This window comes from Macrobrachium nipponense, chromosome 22 (genome assembly GCF_015104395.2).
Source record: "Macrobrachium nipponense isolate FS-2020 chromosome 22, ASM1510439v2, whole genome shotgun sequence".
Classification (NCBI taxonomy): Eukaryota; Metazoa; Arthropoda; class Malacostraca; order Decapoda; family Palaemonidae; genus Macrobrachium; species Macrobrachium nipponense.
The window spans coordinates 19593307-19615727 of record NC_087213.1 but is presented as its reverse complement, the minus strand read 5'-3'; the positions used below and the strand labels follow the sequence as shown (position 1 = coordinate 19615727).

General features: G+C 41.9%; 1 protein-coding gene across 4 annotated transcripts in view; it reads right to left on the bottom strand.

The window, feature by feature from the left end:
- Positions 1–22421, bottom strand: part of LOC135198525 (la-related protein Larp4B-like) — a 60760-nt gene that overhangs the window by 21303 nt on the left and 17036 nt on the right. For 2 of the 4 annotated variants that reach the window (XM_064226183.1, XM_064226184.1), the window contains exons 3-8: positions 15842–15980; positions 15363–15629; positions 13838–14693; positions 4384–4998; positions 3901–3960; positions 91–178 (exon numbers count right to left, since the gene is read on the bottom strand). In XM_064226183.1, coding sequence (XP_064082253.1) covers positions 91–178; positions 3901–3960; positions 4384–4998; positions 13838–14693; positions 15363–15629; positions 15842–15980 — 2025 coding nt within the window. Of the gene's footprint in view, positions 1–90; positions 179–201; positions 1468–3900; positions 3961–4383; positions 4999–13837; positions 14694–15362; positions 15630–15841; positions 15981–22421 lie in introns of those variants that run through there. The other 2 variants (XM_064226186.1, XM_064226185.1) reach the window with 2 other exon arrangements.

Genomic DNA, 22421 nt, shown 5'->3' with positions numbered 1-22421 from the left:
AGAAAGTGAACTGCAATGCCATAGTATAAAGCTCAGTATCTGAAAAAAATAATTAAACTAGGGAAAATTACATGTACAGACAGTACTTACAGTAAACTTGAAGCTGCAGGCCAGGAAGCCCGATTTGGAGCATCTCGGCCAAGGCTAGAACTATTTCTTCTTTCACAGGTAATGCCTTCTGCAAATGATTAATAAGTCAATTCACAGTAAAAGTTATTCTATGATCTAAAGCTAATATTTACCAATAGTGCATATTTCTATCAGTCATGTTTTAAGTTTTCATAAGAAAGTTTTACACAAACGTGCATGATAATTTACCCACTGAAACCTCTGAATTCCTCTATTATTAAAACTTTATTCACATACTTTTATTTTCGTTTTGGCCTGATACCATTTTTTTACACATCACTAGTATTTGTAAGAGAAATGACAGGCTGCATCTTGTTTCAGTTATCCTTTGATTTGCTCTTCCTAGGCAGATGAGATTGATTGACAACTATAACTTTTCAGCTTGCACTTTTCAATATCAATACTATAGATGGCTAGTGCATGTTTAACTGAGTCTGGGAATAGTACTTTTCAATAACAATACTTGAGATGGCTAGTACATGTTTACCTGAGTCTGAGAATACTGAGCCCTAGAGAGGTAAATATACTATAAGCTAAAGGATTTCAAGAAAAAATTGGAAGTGATAGCCTCAAAAAAAAAAATGAATTAAATTCTGCAGGATGGAGATTTGCTAAATGGTGAACATTGAAGGAGTCAATACAAATGATGGAAATCACCATAACATTCATAATCATTAGATTACAGGGGAGAGAGCCAGTTGTAGGACCCTTTGTTGAAGAGTTGATTCCAATAGGTAAAAGGCTAACCTTGGAAAGTAGCAAATCTAAAATACTGATGAGGCATAGAGCCCTTAACTCTGTGGCTGAGACCTCTATACCTAGCCACAAATTGACCAATCAATATCATGATCTCAGCCCTCAGTCACAAATCAGACCCATGGCAGCTGGGAATTGAAAGCTGGCCTGGCTTGTGCACATTTTCTTCAAGAGCATGCCTGTCAATGATGACAGCAGCACCAAGGCCTTGGTAACTAGCCAGATTACCAGGGATTGATTGTTCAATACAACAGTGTCTTGTGTGGAGACTCAACTCGAGGAGGAGGTGGTGTCATCTAGTAACTTTATGGATAACAGGCTGTGGGGCCAAGCTTTAGTTCATGTTTTGGTGGACTTAATGGTCATCCATGGTAGAAAAACAAAGGCTTATACAGCCAACTGATCAACTCTTGTACAGAATTAGGCTGGATGATATTCTGGGTGCAGAATCTCTGCCATCAGTGGTAGGAGATAAGAGAGAGAAGCAGAAACCTGAAAACTAACCTTTACCATGCTGCTTTTCAAAAGAAGTTGGGATTTCGTTCATAGATGGGACCAAAAATCTGGCCACAGGCAACACATCTATAGTAACAAAAAGAGAAGTTTGCCAGTTTTGAAAGATTTGTCTCCGAAGATGGCAAAATGCAGTAATACTAAGAACACAATGATACAGTATGGAATGAAAATATCACAGACTGGCTAAAGGTTGCTTATGGTGTGAGCAGCCAGCACACTAAAGATGAAGTCAGAGGAGAATAATGATGTGACTCATGCCCTTCAATGAAGCTGTCAGAGGAGAGGTTTCACACAAATTACCTAAATTACCTTATCTTGACTAAGCATTCCAGGATGAAGATTTGGGGGCCTAGTATAGTTGACTGGATTATTCCTATTTCTGTGTTCTGGACAAAACATCCAGCTATTAAGGTGGTTAGACTTTATCTTTCATTTCATCCTTAATTTCCCAAAAATTCAGAGCTAAAGAAGACCTCAGTGATATATTGGTGCATATATTACATAAGCACTCAGGAGTTTTCACCTTTTATTCGCAAAGTTCTTCACAAGCTTAAGATTACTAAAATAGATAGGGCAATTGAAAAACAAATATGAAATTGATATTTGAAAAATAAAAATGACATAACAAAGGGACGAGTAAGTGTTAAAATAACTGAATTACAAGGTACAGTACAGTAATGATTAACAGGAAAGCATTTCCTCCAAGTATTACATCTGTATACAGACTGCTTCCTTTATAAGGCCAACATATACAAAAGCAATCCTCATACTGATAATCATGGGTTATTGTTCCCTGTAGGAATGCCATCAATCGGGGACCTCACTCAACAAACTTTTCAGCCTTTCACCTAACAACCATTCTCACTTCCTTTTTACCATCCTAGCAATCCAACCTTTCTTTAACCCATTGTACTTCATCTCATTTATTTTCTGGATCTATTTCATCTTGCTGTTCAACTATTCACAACTACCTCTTTTCACTATGCTAACCACTGAATAACTAAAAGTGCCCAGTATTTTTGCTTTATAACATAAATTTCATGATTCACTCGTTCAAGATACCCTTTCTATGGAGTTTGAAAAAAAAAAATCCAGATAATTCTGAATTTTGCCCAATCAGTTTTCCATACACTTAGCATAATTACTATGCATTTCTTTGGCATTCTTTATGTTGTAAAATACTGCCATTTTGATGAACTCCTCACATAAGTTACAACAAAATGCAGCTCTTCATCAAAAGAAGTATTCTCAACTTATTACTAATGCTTATAGTTTTGCAGTTTGAAGTTTTTCTATCACCATGAAGCCATTATTGTAAAATATACCACAGTAAAAAATGAAATACGTATACTATACGTATATCAAAAGGGGATACCACAGTAGAAAACACTCAAACAGTGTAACATAGAAGAACTCCTCTACAATTACTCTGCTAGCTGATATATAGCAAATTACACTGCCTCAGGCTTCATTATATATAAAATTTATTAGTATTCACCAAAATGTCACAGAAGTAGACAAAAATACAAAATCTTAGTGTTAACCAACTGTTCATCCAGAGATGTGCCCTCACCAATGAAGCATCTTTAAGTACCCCCTCAATTCATTTTCTCACAAAAAAGATTGACTGACATAAAAATTTGGCTATGAAGTGGCTAGAGAGAAAGATTGAAGAAAGGTTCAAAAGTGTGTGAAGCTAGGGGCTGCAAACAACCTCTAGTATAATGCTTACATAATAACAGGCCAACCCCATATGGGACATTTTCTCAAAATAAAGAAGCCTGATGTAGAAATAAATTATGATTCTTATGATCCTGCGTAACAGAAAATAATAAAAATTCATCCAACATTGAGAACAATGAAAATCTGCCACCTCCAAAGTTAAGAAGAGGATATATAGAAAGTGTTCTTGGCAAAGTAACCAAGACAATGAAATGGGAATGGGTTACCAGTAATTTCCAGTCTTAAGGTTTTTGTATTCTATATCAACAATGTGGCATTACATTAGAATGAAATGTGACTGAAAATTAAAATTAATTAAAATCATTTTTATAATAAATTGATAGGGTTTACTGTTGAAGAGATGAAACATAAAAGAATTAAAGTTGAAACATTACATAATACAGTGCCAAAAACTTGTGGAATGGAATATGAAAAATTTTAGACAAAGGCCATGTGCAGGACCTGTAAGGCCTTTCAGCATTGAAAGGGAAATTGAGTGTAAGGTTTCTAAAAAGTAATGAGCTTCAGCAAGGTATGAATAGTGAATGTAATAACCAAGGACACAGATTACTTGGAAGTCAAAATCACTACTGCTTCCTGATGACCATATGAAAGTTAGTCCAGAACTGGACTCTCTTGTATCTACCCAGATCTATGGTGCACAATAAATCAAAGGATTTAATGACTCACTTCCTGGAAGCTAACAGATTTATGAGTCAAAATATTAAAAAATATCAAATATAAAACCAGCATATTAACTGGTGCCTGATACCTTACCTGTCCAAAGTGGCAAGGAAGGTTTTTCTTCTCCACTCGAACACTCAGTAAGCGTAACACCTGAAATAAAATTAATACAAGGCTCTACTCTACCTTACAAAGCAATAGTACACTAGCTGATGCCAAAATCAAAAGCTTCTAACTGTATTTATACAGTAAAGTAGTCAACAGCAATCATTTGACTGGATAAGTTATATAAACAAGCAAATGTCACAGTTTCTAGAACTGCATATTATGCATAATGATTGAAAAATTTGACATCAAGTTTAAGAGGGAATTTTACTATACTTAAATGCCATAAAGGCCCATTGCTAAATTTTACAGTTTAAGACAGCACAGCAAGATTTATATATTTCAAAATGAGAAATATATTGCTACCAAGATCACAATTTACAATAAAATTTCAGTATGCTTTGATGACATCAATCTAAATCTAAACAACTAGGCTAACTACAATACCTTCAAACAAAACTGCTTCCTTACCTGGAGCAATTCCAGATGGAGGCCAGATTGGTGTACTAACTTGGGTATTATTTTCTGATACTTCTACAACAACTTCACCCATCGAATGACCAGATGAAGAGCAACCCTTATTTGGAAGCTGTTGCTGGTGTTGACTATTTGGTGCAGGTTGTGGTGACTGCTGTGCTGGTGGTGGGGTAACCTGCTCAAGGAACTGGATCTGTGACTGAGGATTTGGGCTGCTTAATGGTTTCTTTTGCACAGAAGCCGGTTGTTGATGATGCTGTTGTTGCTGCTGTTGTTGCTGTGGCTGCTGCTGCTGTTTTTGCTGCTTATTAGCTTCTTCAAACAGCTGTGTCAAGGATGAATGATGACTTGGACTAAATGTCACTGGGGAGGCTCCTCCCCTTCCTCCACCACCACCACTAGAACACCCTCCTCCTCCAGTCCCACTACCATTTCCAGATGTTTCACCAGCACCACAACCACCACTAACACTTCCTCCAGCAGCAAAACCACTGAAAGCCCCAACTCCGTTACCATTTCCACCAACATCAGTGATTATTGGAAGAGACAAAAGGTCAATCACTTCTTGGAGTTCTTCATTACTAACAAATGATGGTTGTCTACTGGGATCTGGAAATGAAATATATCTCTTAGCAATACTAATAAAGGACTCATATAAGAATGTTATTTAAGTACTGCACAGTCATCTGAGAGCAACATAGCAAAAACCTGATCTCCCACTTCTCTTCTTGCACAATACTGCCTTGGCCTTTGGAGCTGCAGAAACCAAAGGGGTGAGGAAGGGGCGAAGCTGCTCCCACCACTTAGCTATGAAACTGGTGAAAGAGTGAATAGACCCTCAGAGCATAAGCCTTGTCTGCACCCCAGAAAGTCAATAAGGTCCTTTTCCAACTGTTGCTTTTCAGGAGGAAGAGCTGAAACTACTTAATCAATACGTATCAAACCAGTACACAAAATGATCCAGTCCAAACACAATAGCAAAATAAGCAAAACTGTTTCCATGGGTCCTCTTACCACAAAAATAAAAAGACACTGAGAACAATAGACACAAGAACCATGGTTCACCCTGAAAGGAAGGGATCAATAGACAGTACAAGGATGGTAAAAGTATATCATCCATAAAAGATTTTAGAGTTTCTAGTCTGCATTCCTCCCACTGGCATGGGAAAGTATAGCTTCATAATAGGTAAGATGCTTTTAAAAAATGAAGAATAAACTATTTACAAGAATAAAAAATGAAAACAAACAATAAAAAATAAATGTATGAAATGAGAACTTAAGTGACCTACCGAATACAAAAAAAGCATTAAAAAGAAAAACCGGTAAAAAGAATTAAATGTATAGATTGCTGAGCTATCGTAAATAGATTACTTGATCTGTAGAGCAAAAATTTTCATAAGGTCTTACAACCTGTAATTCTTTAAGCAGTCGAGACATGGACAGCAACAAAGAAACAGACAATTTTAAAATGCTGAGATCATGGCAGTAGTACATTGAGAAGTTCATAATACAAATGAGGAAGTTGCCCATAAATTTAAAATAGACTGAAATCTCAAAGATGGACATGGTTTGTGTATGGAGCAAGGCAGGAAGAGAAATAGCCATAAATGTAGTAGGGTATGACACAGAACAGTCTGAAGCCCCAGAAAATTAGTAAGAAAGGTATAATCAATACCCACACCAGATGGAAATTCAGGTATAAATGCACACAATAGGAGAGAGCTGTGAAACATATCACATTAATGTAAGTGAAGATAAAATTTGGTCTACACAAGAAATTAGTAAACATTTCTACTTCTCTGTGTAGTATAAAAGATTTTTATCACATTACTGCGGGAACCATTACAATAATAAACATATGCCTTCCTTTAGCTGAAAAATGATATTGTTATGATACAATAAAGTTTGTTCATACTTACCTGGCAGATAATATATAATCAAGTACCCACCCACCTCCCCTCAGGGGACAGTGGCACTAGAAAATCTGAATAGAAAATGGGAATGGTTCCTGATACCCGCATCCCAGTGGGGGGAATGGGTACTAACCACCTGGCCGACCACTGCGTGTGCCGGGAGTTTTGAAATTCTGTCGGACTTCGGAGAATACAGCTACTATATATATATCTGCCAGGTAAGTATGAACAAACTTTATTGTATCATAACAATATAATTTTGTTCATGAAACTTACCTGTCAGATATATATATATATAGCTGAATCCCACCATTGGAGGTGGGAAGGGGCAGAATAGAATGATTTAGGAAACAAATTGCATGCAGATGATTGACATCTTGGTTCCTTACCTGTTAGCATAGCTGACTTCGTGATTACTGTCACCCAAGTCTGCTTTTGCTTTACTAGAGTCTCCAGCAAGGTAGTGACCTGTATAGCTGGTGAGTTCTAGATGATCTGTCAACGGGGGCATGACCACAATGTGACTAGACCATATTGACCATACTCTGAGGGCAATGAAGCAAAAAACCACCACCTGACCTAGCCTATCAAAAGTCAACCCCATATAACTTCTAGGCTAAAGAAAGGGAAGTCCGCCTCAAGCGGCCGACCCTACAACCATTTTCGAAGCACACTTAACCATTTTCTATAGGATAGGGTGTGTGCTGCTTCCTGCCCCCAAGATTGTATCTGCGGAAATGTATGGCCCTAGCGAGTAGCAGTTCTCATATGCCGTCTTCACATCCCGCAGGTAGTGTGAAGCGAACACAGAGTTGCTTCGCCAAAATGTGGCATTCAGGATATCGCTGAGTGCCATGTTCTTTTGAAATGCCACCGAGGTTGCGACAGCTCTTACCTCGTGAGCATTAACTTTCAAAAGTTTAAGATCACCATCTGGACAGGACGAATGAGCCTCCTTGATGGTGCTTCTCAAAAAGAACGCCAGTGCGTTCTTTGACATTGGTAAGTCTGGTCTCTTGACGGAACACTACAGATTGTCCGAAGGACCGCGACACTGTTTAGTCCTTTCTATATAAAACTTGAGAGCCCTGACAGGGCACAGGACTCTCTCTGGTTCTTGTCCAATGATTTCTGCTAACCCCTTGATGTCAAAGCTCTTGGGCCAGGGGTTGGACGGATTTTCATTCTTCGCTAAGAAGGAAGGGCTCAAGGAACATACTGCATTATGTCCTCTAAAGCCCACATGCTTACTGATGGCTTGAATCTCACTAACCCTCTTTGCTGTAGCCAGAGCGGTTGGGAAAATAGCCTTCCTTGTCACGTCCTTTAAGGAAGCAGCATGTAAAGGTTCGAAAGGACTTGACATCAGGAACCTTAGAACTATGTCTAGGTTCCATGACGGAATCTTAGGTTGCGGCACTTTTGAGGTTTCAAAGGACCTTAAAAGATCATAGAGGTCTTTGTTGTTAGCCAGATCTAAACCTGTGTGTCGAAAGACCGTCGACAACATGCTCTTGTAACCTCTAATCGTGGGAACTGCGAGCCTGTCGACATTCCTCAGATGGAGAAGGAATTCAGGGATCTCATTCACGTGGAGGAGGAAACACCTTTCTTCCTGCACCATCTCCTGAAGACAGCCCACTTTGATTGGTAAACTGCCCTAGAGGAAGCTCTTCTTGCGTTGGCAATTGCTCTTGCCACAGGTCTTGAAAACCCTCTCGCTCTGACCAACTTTTCGATAGTCTGAACGGTCAGACTCAGAGCGGAGAGGTTTCTGTGGTACCTCTCGAAGTGGGGCTGTCTGAGTAGATCGACTCTTTCTGGCTGAGTCCTTGGGAAATACAGTAGGAAGGACATGACCTCTGTGAACCAGTCGCTTGAAGGCCAAAACAGGGCGATTAGTGTCATTCTCGCTCCCTCTGATGCCGCAAACTTTCTGATCACTTCTCCCAGGAGTTTGAACGGGGGAAAGGTGTAGACGTCCATCCCCGTCCAATCCCATAGGATGGCGTCTATTGCTACTGCTCCCTGGACGAGAACAGGGGAGCAGTAAAGAGGAAGTCTCTTCGTTTTCGATGTAGCGAAGAGATCTACCAATGGGCGTCCCCATAGTCTCCACAGCTCTTGGCAGACTTCTAGATGAAGAGTCCATTCAGTCGCAAGCAGTTGCTGCCGACGGCTGAGAAGATCCGCACGGATGTTTTGGACTCCTGAAACGAACCTCGTCAGGATTGTTACATTCCGTGCTTTTGCCCAAAGCAGGATCTCTCTCGCTATCTCGAACAGGGACCAAGAGTGTGTTCCCCCCTACTTCTTGATATATGCAAGAGCCGTGGTGTTGTCCGAGTTGATCTGGACAACTCGGCCAACAACCCGTCCTTCGAAGAACTGGAGAGCCAACCGAAATGCCTCCAATTCTTTGAGGTTTATGTGCCAGGACATCTGTTCCCCTCTCCAGATGCCTGACACTTCCTCCTTTTCCAGTGTTGCTCCCCAGCCCGCCATGGACGCGTCTGAGGACAACACTAGGTCGGGGCTCAGAAGGTTGAGAGACAACCCTTCTGAAAGCTTGACGGGATCGAGCCACCACTTCAGGTGATCCTTGATCGACTGAGAGATTGTTAAAGTCGCATCTAGATCTTTCTTGTCTTTCCAGTTCTCCGCTAGGAAAAACTGGAGCAGCCTGAGGTGTAGCCTCCCCAGGGAAACAAACTTCTCCAGCGAGGAAATGGTCCCTAGCAGACTCATCCATTCCTTCGCAGAGCATGTTTCCTTCCCTAAGAAGACTGACACTTTTTCTAAGCAGTTCTGCTGACGTTCCAGGGATGAAAAAGCTCGAAAAGCCGCTGAATCCATCTGAATCCCCAGATACACGATGGACTGTGTAGGGGTCAGATGGGACTTTTCAAAGTTTACTAGTATGCCCAGGGCCTTCGTCAGCTGCAACGTCGTATGAAGGTCCTCCAGACATTTCGCCTCTGACGACAACCGGATGAGCCAATCGTCTAGGTAAAGCGAGACTCTTATCTTTGAGAGGTGAAGCCATTTCGCCACATTTCGCATGAGAAGCGTGAAGACCATAGGAGCTGTACTTATCCCGAAGCAGAGCGCTCTGAATTGGAAAACCTGTCCCTTTAAGACGAACCTCAGGAACTTCTTTGACTGAGGATGGATCGGGACGTGGAAGTAGGCGTCTTGGAGGTCCAAGGACACCATCCAGTCCCCTGGTCTTAAAGCTCCTAGAACAGACTGTGTTGAACAACCTGTTGTAGAAGCCTGGGGAATCTAGCGTTAGAACCTGTTCTACGGCTCTCTTCTCTATCAATTGCTCAAGGAGATCGAGCAGGATCTGTTGCTTCGGCGGCTGGTATGAGGGCGACAGATCTATGGGCTTTGTGCTCAGCGGTGGTGTGGAGAGGAAAGGGATCTTGTATCCTCTCTCGATTATCTCGAGGGACCAGGTGTCCGTCCCTCTTATTCTCCATGCCTCTGCAAAGGATAAGAGTCTTGCTACGACCGGTGTCTGAAGGCCCGCGACGTCACTTTTTCCCCTTGGGTTTAGAGGTGGTCCTGCCTCTAGCAAAGCCTCCTCCTCGAGGAGACACTCTCGAGGAAGCCCCGCCACGAAGGGCTTAAACTTCTTGGGAGCCTGCGTGACTCTGGTAGAAGATTGGGCCACAGGACGTCTAGAAGACTGGGTCAAGAGGTCCTGCATCGCCTTTTCTTGAAGGTTAACCAACAGATCCTTCACCATCGACTTCGGGAAGAGATGGGAAGAAAAAGGTGCAAACAACAACTCTGCTCTCTGTGCAGGAGACACTGACTTTGAGTAAAGCTACAGTATAGTGCACGTTTCTTCAGGAGGCCCGTAGCAAAGTGGGATATCAGCTCATCAGAACCATCCCTGACTGCCTTATCCATGCATGCTAATACACTGGATAACTCCTCGAAAGAAATAGAGTTAGGGCTCCGAGACTCCAGATCCAGGGCCCCCAAGCACCAATCCAGGAAGTTAAAAACTTCCAACGTTCTGAATAACCCTTTAAGGTGGTGATCCATTTCCGACAGCGTCCTGGAAACTTTAGCTAAGGGAAGGAAAGATCTCCTCGGAGCATCTACCAAGCTGGCAAAATCACCTTGGGAAGAGGAAGAAATGCTCAACCCCGCTTCTTCTCCTGTCTCATACCAAATTCCAGCTCTCCCGCTTAGCCTCGCTGGAGGTAGGGCGAAGGAAGTCTTGCCTTTCGCCTTCCTGGAGTCCATCCAGTCATGGATCCTCTTAAATGCTTTCTTTGTAGAGAGCGAAGTTGCCATCTTCACGAAACCAGGCGCCTTCCTCGCTTTCGCCGAGGCCAACTGTGAAGGGGGAGAGCGAGGAACCGGGGGCTGAAACTTATCAGCAAACAAGTCTTTCAGGAGGTGGGTCAATGTCTTATAATCCGAAGATGAAGATGCAGCAGGTTCTTCTTCATCCGCAAGATGCGAGTCACCCGAGGACTCTCCTTCCTCCACGGGAACAGCAGAAGGGTCCTTAACAGACCGCGAAGTAATTAAACCCCGAGGTCCTGCTCGTAAAAGGGGGCCTCTATCTGAAGGAGGGTTCGAAGAAGAAGGTCGGGTATGTGTCAAAGCCAACTCCGAAGCTTTACTCAGTTCTTGTAAAAGAGCATCTTGCGGGGCGTCCTGACGAGCGTCTTGATGTGCAGAGCGCCGAGCATCTTGAAAGGCGTCCTCGCAAGCGTCCTGCCGAGGACGTGCAGCGCGTCGATTGCCAGCGTCCTGGTGTGCATCTTGACGAGCGTCCTGAAAAGCGTCCTGCAGCAGCCAAAGAGGCGTCCGAGCGAGCAGCCTGAGAAGCATCCTGATGAGCAGCCCGCCGAGAGTCACGAAGAAAAGGGCGCAATGCGTCATTGCAAGTCAGGCAATAGTTGCCACTACGATCCTCATGGCTCATCGAGCGTCCCGCATTAAGTTCATTTACACTTCTAGATACTCCGCACTCCTTATGAGGAGGTAAACAGGCTCTAGAAGTCGACGAAGCCACGGAGGGCGACGAATGAGGAGAGGGAGAGGGAGACTGCCTGGTTCTCTTGACAGGCAGCCTCGAATCCTTTCTACGGCGACGGGGTTCTGCCTCTCTCTTGGAGAAATAAGACGCCAACTGTTGCTGCATTGCTATGAGAATCTCCCTAGATGGAGAGGATTCATAATCAGGAGAAGGGCTGATCCTGTGAGAAGATGATGGGCGAGGGGACGCCCTCTTCCTTCTCTCAGGAACAATCTTAGAGCGACTGGGGCGCTCAATTGCGTCCTCTTCCGATGATGTCCTGGTCCTCTTCTGCGGAGGAACGTCCTCGAAGCATTCGGGAGACGAGTGGAACATAGGTCGAGAAGGAGGACGTGAAGCGTCCTCCTCTCTAAAACTTCTCTTGAGAGGGCGACAAGGACGACGGCCGCCTGTGCGACATCTTGCGTCCTTGCCACTCTCATCGAGAGAGTCCCTCCGAGAGCTCCAACCCCTGCGCGGGGAGGACGACTCGGAGGACGAGAAACACTCTTTAAGGATTCGCACCCGTGCACGATCCTTGGCAGCCTGGGAAGCGTCCACAGGTTCTGCCGAAGGGACGCCAGACCGGTGGATAGTTCCCGTAACCCTCCTTCGGCTGTCGACTTGCCCAATCCATGAGTCCTGGGAGTCCGACAGAGGTCTAGACCTAGAGGCGTTATGGGACCGATCTGACGCCCCCTCCACAACACTAGGGGCACAAACACCATCACTACACTTCACCACACTGGACTGGAGCGAGAGCACTTTCAATTCCAGGGCACGTATAGACTCCATACTCACTGAAAGGGCATTTCCTTCTGTAGACACCACCTCAATGCCCGAAGGCAATACTACAGGATTAGGTGCAACAAAGTCTACTGGGGGGTTAGCAGGAGACAAATTACTACCCTGACTTCTGTTAATTGAAGCACTCCTGGAGGAAGACTTCCTGATTCTATCACACTCTAGCTTGCGTATATAAGAATCATACATCTTCCACTCAAGATCAGTCAAACTCTCACACTCCTTACATCTATCATTCAACAAACAAACATGCCCCCTACACCTCGTGCATACCGAGTGAGGGTCTACTGAAGCTTTCGGTAGCCTCACCTTACACTCTTGCACACAACACACCCTGAAACTAGTAGAACTAGATCCAGACATCTTAATCCAAGAACAGTCAAAAGCCAAAATCAAAATCAAACCACGATAGCGTATGCCTAGCCACAAATCAAAGTCAATAAACCAAAAGACAATCAGGATACTCAAGCGGCAATGAAGTTTCAAAATCCTAAGACGGAGGTACTGAAAACAGGTGTTGACAGTACCGGCGACAGAGAAAATCTGAATAGAAAATGGGAATGGTTCCTGATACCCGCCTTGACGGGTATCAGGGTATCAGGCGAGAATGGGTACTAACCACCTGGCCGACCACTGCGTGTGCCGGGAGTTTTGAAATTCTGTTGGACTTCGGAGAATACAGCTATATATATATCTGACAGGTAAGTTTCATGAATAAAAGGGATAGTATATTGAAAAATGTTAGTTTTACTGCTTGTTAGCTCATTTAGCATACCATGTACTCCCCCTCCATATTTATGAATATTCTACATACATCATTCCAAGAGCAAATACTCTTCACATGATTTAAGGCAGTATTACCAAAGAAAGAATCACTCTGGACTTCCAGAGTGCGTAAATACATGGATAAAGAAAAGATGATTGGCAAATCAATCTCAAGAAAAACATGCAACAGATATTACATAATGTTGCTAAAGTATATTACAAGAACACCAAGTCTGCACAGGCTCCCTTTGTTTATTTGTAGAGGTCAATGTGTTACACAGGTTCCTGAGCTCTACACATGTTCCTGACCCAATGTTAACAACCATAATTAATTTGACATGTTAGGTAAGCCTCACCTCTACAACCACTCAACATCTGTGAACTTTTTGTCTTGCCACCACAGATACAGAAAAGTTACCTCCCAAAACATTCCCTTTTATCTGATATGCAAAGTAAATTATACTTTTCTCAAAAAACATACTGCTTCTAACACCCTGGTAGTTGTATAAAATGCCTATCTCCTTAATAAGGCCAGCTGAGTTGACAAACCTGCTGTAAGAAAAAATTTTAATAGCTTTTTTTTAACCAATCTCAGGCATTACAAACACTAAATACAGGCAGTCAGAAATTACTTCCAGGTTTACAGCGCGTGTTCCAGGGTTACGATGCTTACGACGCCGATCTGGCGGAAGAAATATGACTCCAAAAATGCAAAATAATCAATATTTGAAGGTTTTTTTATGAAAAATGCAGTAAAAATGCAGTTTACATAGTTTTTAATACACCCATAACAATAAAAGTTAGGTTTGACTTAGGATTTTTGATGATTTTTCGGCTTACGGCGGTCTCAAGAATGGAACCCCATTGTGAGCCGGGGAATGCCTGTATTTATCACTATAAAAGGTAAGCCTGTACAAACCTGGAGTCACGGAGCGGCTATGACTAGGACTTCTAGTCACACTGCTGTCTCTTGATGGCACATGAAGACCACCTCTCGAACCCCACGATGCTGCACTGCTACCCATGGTACCATTCCAGTCCCCTTGCAATCCACAACCGTAAAAGTCAGTGTCGCTCTCACTCTGTGTGTTTACATCATGTTCACTTGCTTCTGGCACTGACCACCGTCTATTTGCAATAAGAGTAAATGGTCCCAAGCTAGAATTTCTTTCCCATCCATCAGTACTTGGCCCTCCCATAGACCAACGTCGTGATAATGCATCATTGGGCCAACCTGAAGAGCTACCATTCATATAAGGAAAGAGTCCATAACATGAGCCTGGAGATAAGGTATTTACACTTAGACTGAGACTAGAGCCATAATTTGAGTTGGAGCTGTAACTTGTGCTACTTGGGCACCCTGTCACACCACTGCTCGAGTTGGACCAGCCAGGAGCAGATGAAGTGTGTCGGGAATGACCACCAGAGGGGTGACGACTTCGTGCTTTTTCTTCTTTCCCTGGGCTTTCTAAGAGAGGAACTGCTTGCACATTTTTCATACTACCTGTTGTAACCTGTTGTTGCTGCTGCTGTCCAGGTACCCAAGGTTGCTGACCTGACTGTGGATACTGACTGTTTCCCTGAGACAGGTCTGTGGGATGTGCAGGCACCCCTGAATTTGTAGATTTATTAAGCAACATACTAGCCTGTTGCTGTGATGACACACATTGGCTCTCATCTCTAAGATTTTGCAATATTCCAGTGAATCTCTCAATGACTACTGCTGAAAATTGATACTGCAAGCCCAAAAATGCAGACAACATTGCTTGAGTTACCTGGAAAACAAGAATGACATGGTAATTTCACTGGCATTTTTACTGCTAAACAATTATAAAAGTGTACTATCTTGACACAAAAGTTAGGACTGCAAGGAATCAGGCAGTAGCTACTGATGATTCAGCAGGTAGACATACAGACCCTAACAAAACCTACCCTCCCCAGCTTTTTGCATATTTACACTTGATGGTCTACTTCTGCACTAGATTTATAATAATAAGATAAGTGCAACAGATACATTGACTTTAAGGCTAAGTGAATGGGAAAACTATAGTTGCCAGCTTTTTTAAGATGGGCTAATAAAAGACACTTGGTCTCACAGTTTTGAAAATGAAAGTAAACCAAAATTCAATACACATTAGAGATGGTAATTAGTTAATCATAAACAAATATACCCAGTATGGAGCTGAGAAAAACACATCCATACTGGACTTGATTATTATCCTCGTATGATGAAAATTAAAAGGAAAAATACATTTTGGTTGAAAAAAATGTCTAGATCTAGGTATCCATAGAGGAGTCAAGGGGCACCCTTTAGTTAAGAAAGGTTTCATCAAGGTGCTTAATTACTAATTTGCTTTTACATAGGTAGGAAATTGGTACTCAGTTTGCTATATCTACAAGGAATTTAGAAGTTTGGTTACTGTTTATAAAAAGAAAAAACATACCCTATTTATCTCCTGTCTCCTAACAGTATCAGAAATATCTGGTCGAGATTGAACCTCCTGTAACAAAACCAACATCTGTGTCTTAACAGCAGCACTCGCCACACCAACAGCACGAGCTACACCCTCCCATGCATCAGCTGCCTCCCGTACAGGGTTAGCTGTTGTTTGACCAGCATTGACATAAGGATCCCCAAGCCCATTTTCTGTAGAAACTTGTGCAAGGCACTGTGACAGCCTGCAAGCTGTTCCACAAACTGTATTTAAAGACTGTAAGAAAAGAAAATGACAAGTAGTTACATTTAATTATTTGCTAGTTTTGCTATGAGAAAATTCACTACGTACATATAATGAAAACATGACATTTCCGTCTTCAATGGATCTTATTACAGTAAATTAAAAAAAACAGCACTTTGCATCAAAAGGTACTCACAACTCACTTGCTAAGGGACAGTTGCCATCAAGCTCTCTATATAACTAACCTGTATATAAGCAGATAAACACATGGAGCAGTCATGTAGGTCTTGAGAAGCTGGATTGGGAGACTTCTCTCTGCTACTAGGATGAGATGGGGACAATGGCAAACTTCCAACAAGACTTGGGGACCTCTCTCGAGGAGAACTGAAAAAGATAAAAGTTTGTAGGAGGGTAGTTTTGACAGACATGATTTCCAATGCTAATACATGAACATATAATTATAATAAACAATGTTTAGCTGGGTATAGCAATCAAGCATAAATTAATATACACCAAAATACAAATTTTAGTACTATTCTCTTTTAACCCTCTAACGCCGGAGCGGTAAATAAAAAAATGACTCCCGTGTGCCGGAGGGGTTTGAGAGTGAGCGCGGAAGCAGAAAAATTTTTTTTTTCAAAAAATCACAGCGCGCTTAGTTTTCAAGATTAAGAGTTCATTTTTGGCTCCCTTTTTTTTCATTGCTTGAAGTTTAGTATGCAACCATCAGAAATGAAAAAAATTATCATTATCATATATAAATAATGCAATATATGATAGCGCAAAAACGAAATTTCATATATAATTGTATTCAAATCGCGCTGTGCGCAAAACGGTTAGAAGTAACAAGTTACTTTTTTTTCGTTGTAATGTGCACTAAATTGCGATCATTTTGGTATATAACACATTGTAAAACGATAAAAGCAACACAGAGAAAATATTATCACTAAATGATGCATGAATTCGTAGCGTGCGGACGTAAAAAAATAATTTTTTTTTAAATTCACCATAAATCGAAATATTGTTATAGAGACTTGCAATTTGTTTCAAAATGAAGGTAAATGATGGAATATTACGATACTGTAAGAGTTTTAGCTTACAAATGCAGTTTTCGACCATTTCGAACGAGTTAAAGTTGACCAAATGTCGAATTTTTGTTTAAAATTTTTTTTTTATATGCAAATATAAAAAAAAATGAGAAATGCTACAACCTTCCAATAATTTTTGTTATATTGTGCATGTTTTTGAACACATTTTCATATATAAAACTCTAAAAAAAGCGTAATATGAAAAGGCACAAATTTTACGAGAATGTGACCTACGCGTTTCGGAGATTTTCGGCCGAGAATCGGCGCGCGGAGGGAAAAAAAATATTTTTTTCAAAAATTCACCATAAATCGAGATATTGTTCTAGAGACTTGCAATTTGTTTTAAAGTGAAGATAAATGATTGAATATTACTAGACTGTAAGATTTTTATGTTACAAATGCGTATTTTGACCTTTTCAGTTGAGTCAAAGTTGACCGACCATAGTTTTTTCGTACTTATCGTACTTTATATGCAAATATTTCAAAATTGAGAAATGCTACAACCTTCCAATATTTTTAGTTATATTGTGCATGTTTTTGCGCACATTTCCATATATAAACCTCTAAAAAAATCGTAATATGAAAAGGCACAAATATTAGGAGAATGTGACCTACGCGTTTCGGAGATTCGCTGCCGAGAATTGGCGCGCGGACGGAAAAATTTTTTTTTTTCAAAAATTCACCATAAATCGAGATATTGTTCTAGAGACTTGCAATTTGTTTTAAAATGAAGATAAATGATTGAATATTACTAGACTGTAAGATTTTTATGTTACAAATGCGTTTTTTGACCTTTTCGGTTGAGTCAAAATTGACCGATCGTAGTTTTTTTGTACTTATCGTACTTTATATGCAAATATTTCAAAAATGAGAAATGCTACAACCTTCCAATATTTTTTGTTATATTGTGCATGTTTTTGCGCACATTTCCCTATATAAAACTCTAAAAAAAGCGTAATATGAAAAGGCACAAATATTAGGAGAATGTGACCTACGCGTTTCGGAGATTTTCGGCCGAGAATCGGCGCGCGGAGGGAAAAAAAATATTTTTTTCAAAAATTCACCATAAATCGAGATATTGTTCTAGAGACTTGCAATTTGTTTTAAAATAAAGATAAATGATTGAATATTACTAGACTGTAAGATTTTTATGTTACAAATGCGTTTTTTGACCTCTTCGGTTGAGTCAAAGTTGACCGATCGTAGTTTTTTTCGTACTTATCATACTTTATATGCAAATATTTCAAAAATGAGAAATGCTACAAACTTCCAATATTTTTGGTTATATTGTGCATGTTTTTGCGCACATTTCCATATATAAACCTCTAAAAAAAAGCGTAATATGGAAAGGCACAAATATTAGGAGAATGTGACCTACGCGTTTCGGAGATTTTCGGCCGAGAATCGGCGCGCGGAGGGGAAAAAATATTTTTTTCAAAAATTCACCATAAATCGAGATATTGTTCTAGAGACTTGCAATATGTTTTAAAGTGAAGATAAATGATTGAATATTACTAGATTGTAAGATTTTTATGTTACAAATGCGTTTTTTGACCATTTCGGTTGAGTCAAATTTGACCGATCGTAGTTTTTTTCGTACTTATCGTACTTTATATGCAAATATTTCAAAAATGAAAAATGCTACAACCTTCCAATATTTTTTGTTATATTGTGCATGTTTTTGTGCACATTTCCATATATAAAACTCTAAAATAAGAGTAATATGAAAAGGCACAAATATTAGGAGAATGTGACCTACGCATTTCGGAGATTCGCTGCCGAGAATCGGCGCGCGGAGGGAATAAAAATATTTTTTTCAAATATTCACCATAAATCGAGATATTGTTCTAGACTTGCAATTTGTTTTAAAGTGAAGGTAAATGATTGAATATTACTAGACTGTAAGTAATTTGCTTACCCAAAAAAAAACAATATTTATAATATATATATATATATATATACTATATAGTATATATATATATATATATTATTATATATATATATATATATATATATATATATATATATATATATATATATATATATACACGTAACGTAAAAATATATATATTTCTTCTTCGATTCTGGTACCAATACATAAATAAAAGGAATGCAGGTGACACTTCTCTTTTCGCATACAATGAAATGTCTTATTATTATTTTATCATGCACAGATTCGGATATATAAAAAATTGTAATAAATATAAAAATAAATATAAAATAAATGCAGAATACTCACTCATAATCCTGACTCTTCGTTCTATTCTTGTTTTCTCCCTCCTCCATTGAAGAGTCTTGCATTTTTTTCCACTCGACATGACGAGGTACAGGTGGAGGAGGGAGACGCGCGCCCTTACTGCTGATGGACCCGGCGGCCCCGTGCACCCTCCGCTGTCGGTTTAGGAGGCGCGCTCCAATACATGACCTTAGTGTGGTACTTTCGGTCACACTCCCCTATCCTGCAAAGAGCAACTTTGCAGAGACGACAGAAGAACCGGGTGTCTCTCCTTCTGCCATTCATATGGCACACCCGGCACCGTTTCTGCCTTCGCCCTTGTAAGGCCTCCAGTATGTGATCCCCTGGCTGCAGCCGGCACGCAGGGTCCACTACCCGACGAGAAGCGGTGATGGCAGGGCCGGCAGCAAGAGGGGCGTCGTCAGCAGGGGCTTCGTCGTCAGCAGGGGCGGCGGCAGCAGGGGCGGCGGCAGCAGGGGCGTCATCAGCAGGGGTGGCGGCAGGTCGAGCGAAGTTGGCCCTCCTATCTGCCCTTTCCTCTAGGGGCAGATCTGCAGCTCGGGGCAGGGGGTCAGTTCCTCTAGGAACTGTATGTGGGTCAACCTCGGAAGATTGTCACCGCGGTACCCACAGTACAGTATGTAGGCATTTTGGAGGGCCAACTGAAGGATGTATTTGAGGAGCTTCTGTGTCCACCTTCTGGTTCTCCTGGCGAAGGGATAATACTGGATGAGCTGATCAAAGAGATCAACTCCTCCCATGTGCCTGTTGTAGTGCCCAATGACGGTAGGCCGCTCGATACGAAACTCCTCAAACACAACTCGGCCCTGTCGACGTGTCTTCTTCCGCTGTACGATCTCTTCTTGGATGGGTTCATGACTCGTCGTAATCATGGGGACGAGTCGGACACCCTTCCAACAGATGACGAAGACAGCGCCCTTCCGCCGCCACTCTGTCTCTCCTCTTGCCAGGTGTTGCGGATGACTAGCGAACCTCTTGAGGACATTCGGGGCCCCACGCACCAACCGAAGGGTACCACTGACGTGAACACCTGCTTCATACAGTTCCTGGGCCAGGGATACCGAGTTATAATAATTATCCATAAACAGGTAATATCCCTGGTTACGGAAACGTCCCACAAGATTGAATACAGTGTCACGCAGCGTGGAGAAGACCCCGGAATACACTGAAAAGTCCACAACGTATCCAGTGTTGGCCTCGGTAATGAGAAAGAATTTCACACCATATTTCTTTGGCTTCTTGGGGTTATACACTTTTATACTAAGACGTCCTTTGTAAGGCATCATCCCCTCATCCAAAGACAGGTTCTTTCCAGGAATCACGAGATTACTACACCGCTCACGGATATAATCCAACACTGGGCGCACTAAAATGAGGCGATCACTGTTATTCTGGGGTATGGCCCTTCGGTTGAAGGCGTTGAAGTACCTGTCCAACGCCAGGAAATTATCACGGGACATAACGCCAGGCACATTAGGCATACATAAAAAATAATTTCTCCTCCAATATTGCCTGACGTCGGCAGCAGGTGTCATACCAAGATAAATGTGGAGCCCCAAAAAATGCGCCATGTCAATGAGGTTGCAACCCCGCCAGTAATACGACAAGGTCGTCCTCAGCTCATACCGGCAGTACCGAGCGTAGTCCACCGTCTCGTGTACCAGGTATTCCAGCAATTCCCAAAACAGTCAGGGGTACTGGTACGATGATCCCAGGGGTTGCCGTGAAGGGGTGCATGTTAGGAGGGGTGGGGTCCTCCGTCCACCCCTCGTCACTCTATGACGACCGACCTTCACCTTGACTGGCGCGACGAGCCGACCTTCTACGTGCCCGTGCGCGCGCACGGGTGCGGGCACGATATTGCACTCTACCCTCCCCCGTTGGCCCATCACCCTCACTTAGGCCTTCACTTTCTGTATCGTCCTCTGTGATAAAACTTGACCCCGTATCCCCATCCTCCCCCTCCTCAGATTCCCCCTCGTGAGCACTGAACCCACTGAATTCGAGCTCACTTTCGGGATGTGAGCCTCGAATGGACATTGGGGGCATATATTCATCCTCACTTTCATCAGGACTGATGTCCTCATCACTCGATGACCATCCGCCATCAAAATGAGGACTTGCGACATGTTCCCGATCAAGCTCCGATAGATATTCATCTATGTCCCTTGGGTGGAGGCCTCCCAAATGCTTACGAATGCCCCTAAGGATGCCCACATGCTTCCTAGGGGTAACCAAAGGCATACGCTGTGTTCCTAAAACACTTTCAGCCACACGTGGCCGCACAGAACGGCCTTGAGGCGCGGGGTCATGCTGGGTGCTTGGCCCCTCCCCAGCATCCAGGTCCAAAACTCGCCTTACACGATCCCTTCCGACGGGTAAAACGCGCCTTTTGCGGTCCACACGTCGTTGAGACATATCTAGGAATGTCCTGTAGCAACACAAATGCTCTAAGTCTCGCACAAGTCCAGAAAAACACGCTTCTGACGAAAGATCGCTCTCGGATGATGCGCTACTGATGCTGGCTGGAGCGAGAAGAAGGGATATCGCACATGCGCACTTGGGTCACGCTTCAAAACAAAACAAGGCCTTGATCCGTGAACTCCCAGCATCCCCCAAGGCGTGTGATTCAAAAGTTTTAGGCTGGTAGGCCTATAAGTATTTTTCCGCGAATTTAAAAAAAAACTTTTGTATGTCGACGTAAAATACGTCCAGTCAGCACCCGTGAGACAATTTATCTCGACGTAAAATATGTCCAGTCGGCGTTTAAGGGTTAACATTTAAGGGTATTACAGCCAGTTATACTAACCTGTGTTTTGACTTGTGTAAATAATCCTAAAACACAATCTGAATGCACATCTAAATATCCTTGCAAATGGATGAAGAACTTTTATGTAGAAGTATATTCCTCAGCACAAACTGGAAATGGTTGTTGAAGCTTGGTAAAAAGGTGGATAATTGCTAGATGCTACCACTTTTTCTTCAGCATCAAGTCCCATCTTAAAAGGCTCTGGTTTGTATTCTTAGGAAAAATAAAATTATTTCAAAGTGTCAGGTAGACAAAATTTTATTTTAGTTGTATGTACTTGGAGATAACATCTATTGATTAAGATATTGCCAAACTATTATGTGTATAAATAGCTACGCCAAGTGTACCACATCATGGATTGGACTGCCAGGCTAATTATATTTACTAGTTGCTGGTACAGGAGTCTGTACGTGTTGTAAGCACATACATTGGTTTTAATTCTTGCACGAGTCACTTGATTCCTCCTAAACCAATATAACCTTATTTTCAGCCCATTTATATTCCAATCAGTTATATAATTTCTGGGCAGCAACACAGGTCACTGCCCAGAAATAAATTTTTCCTTTGTCAAAATCCCTTTATTAAGGTTACTAAAGTAAGAATGTTATTTTAAGGACTGGTAATTAATATATTGTAAATCTATTCTTATTCATCTTCAGTATTACAGAGCC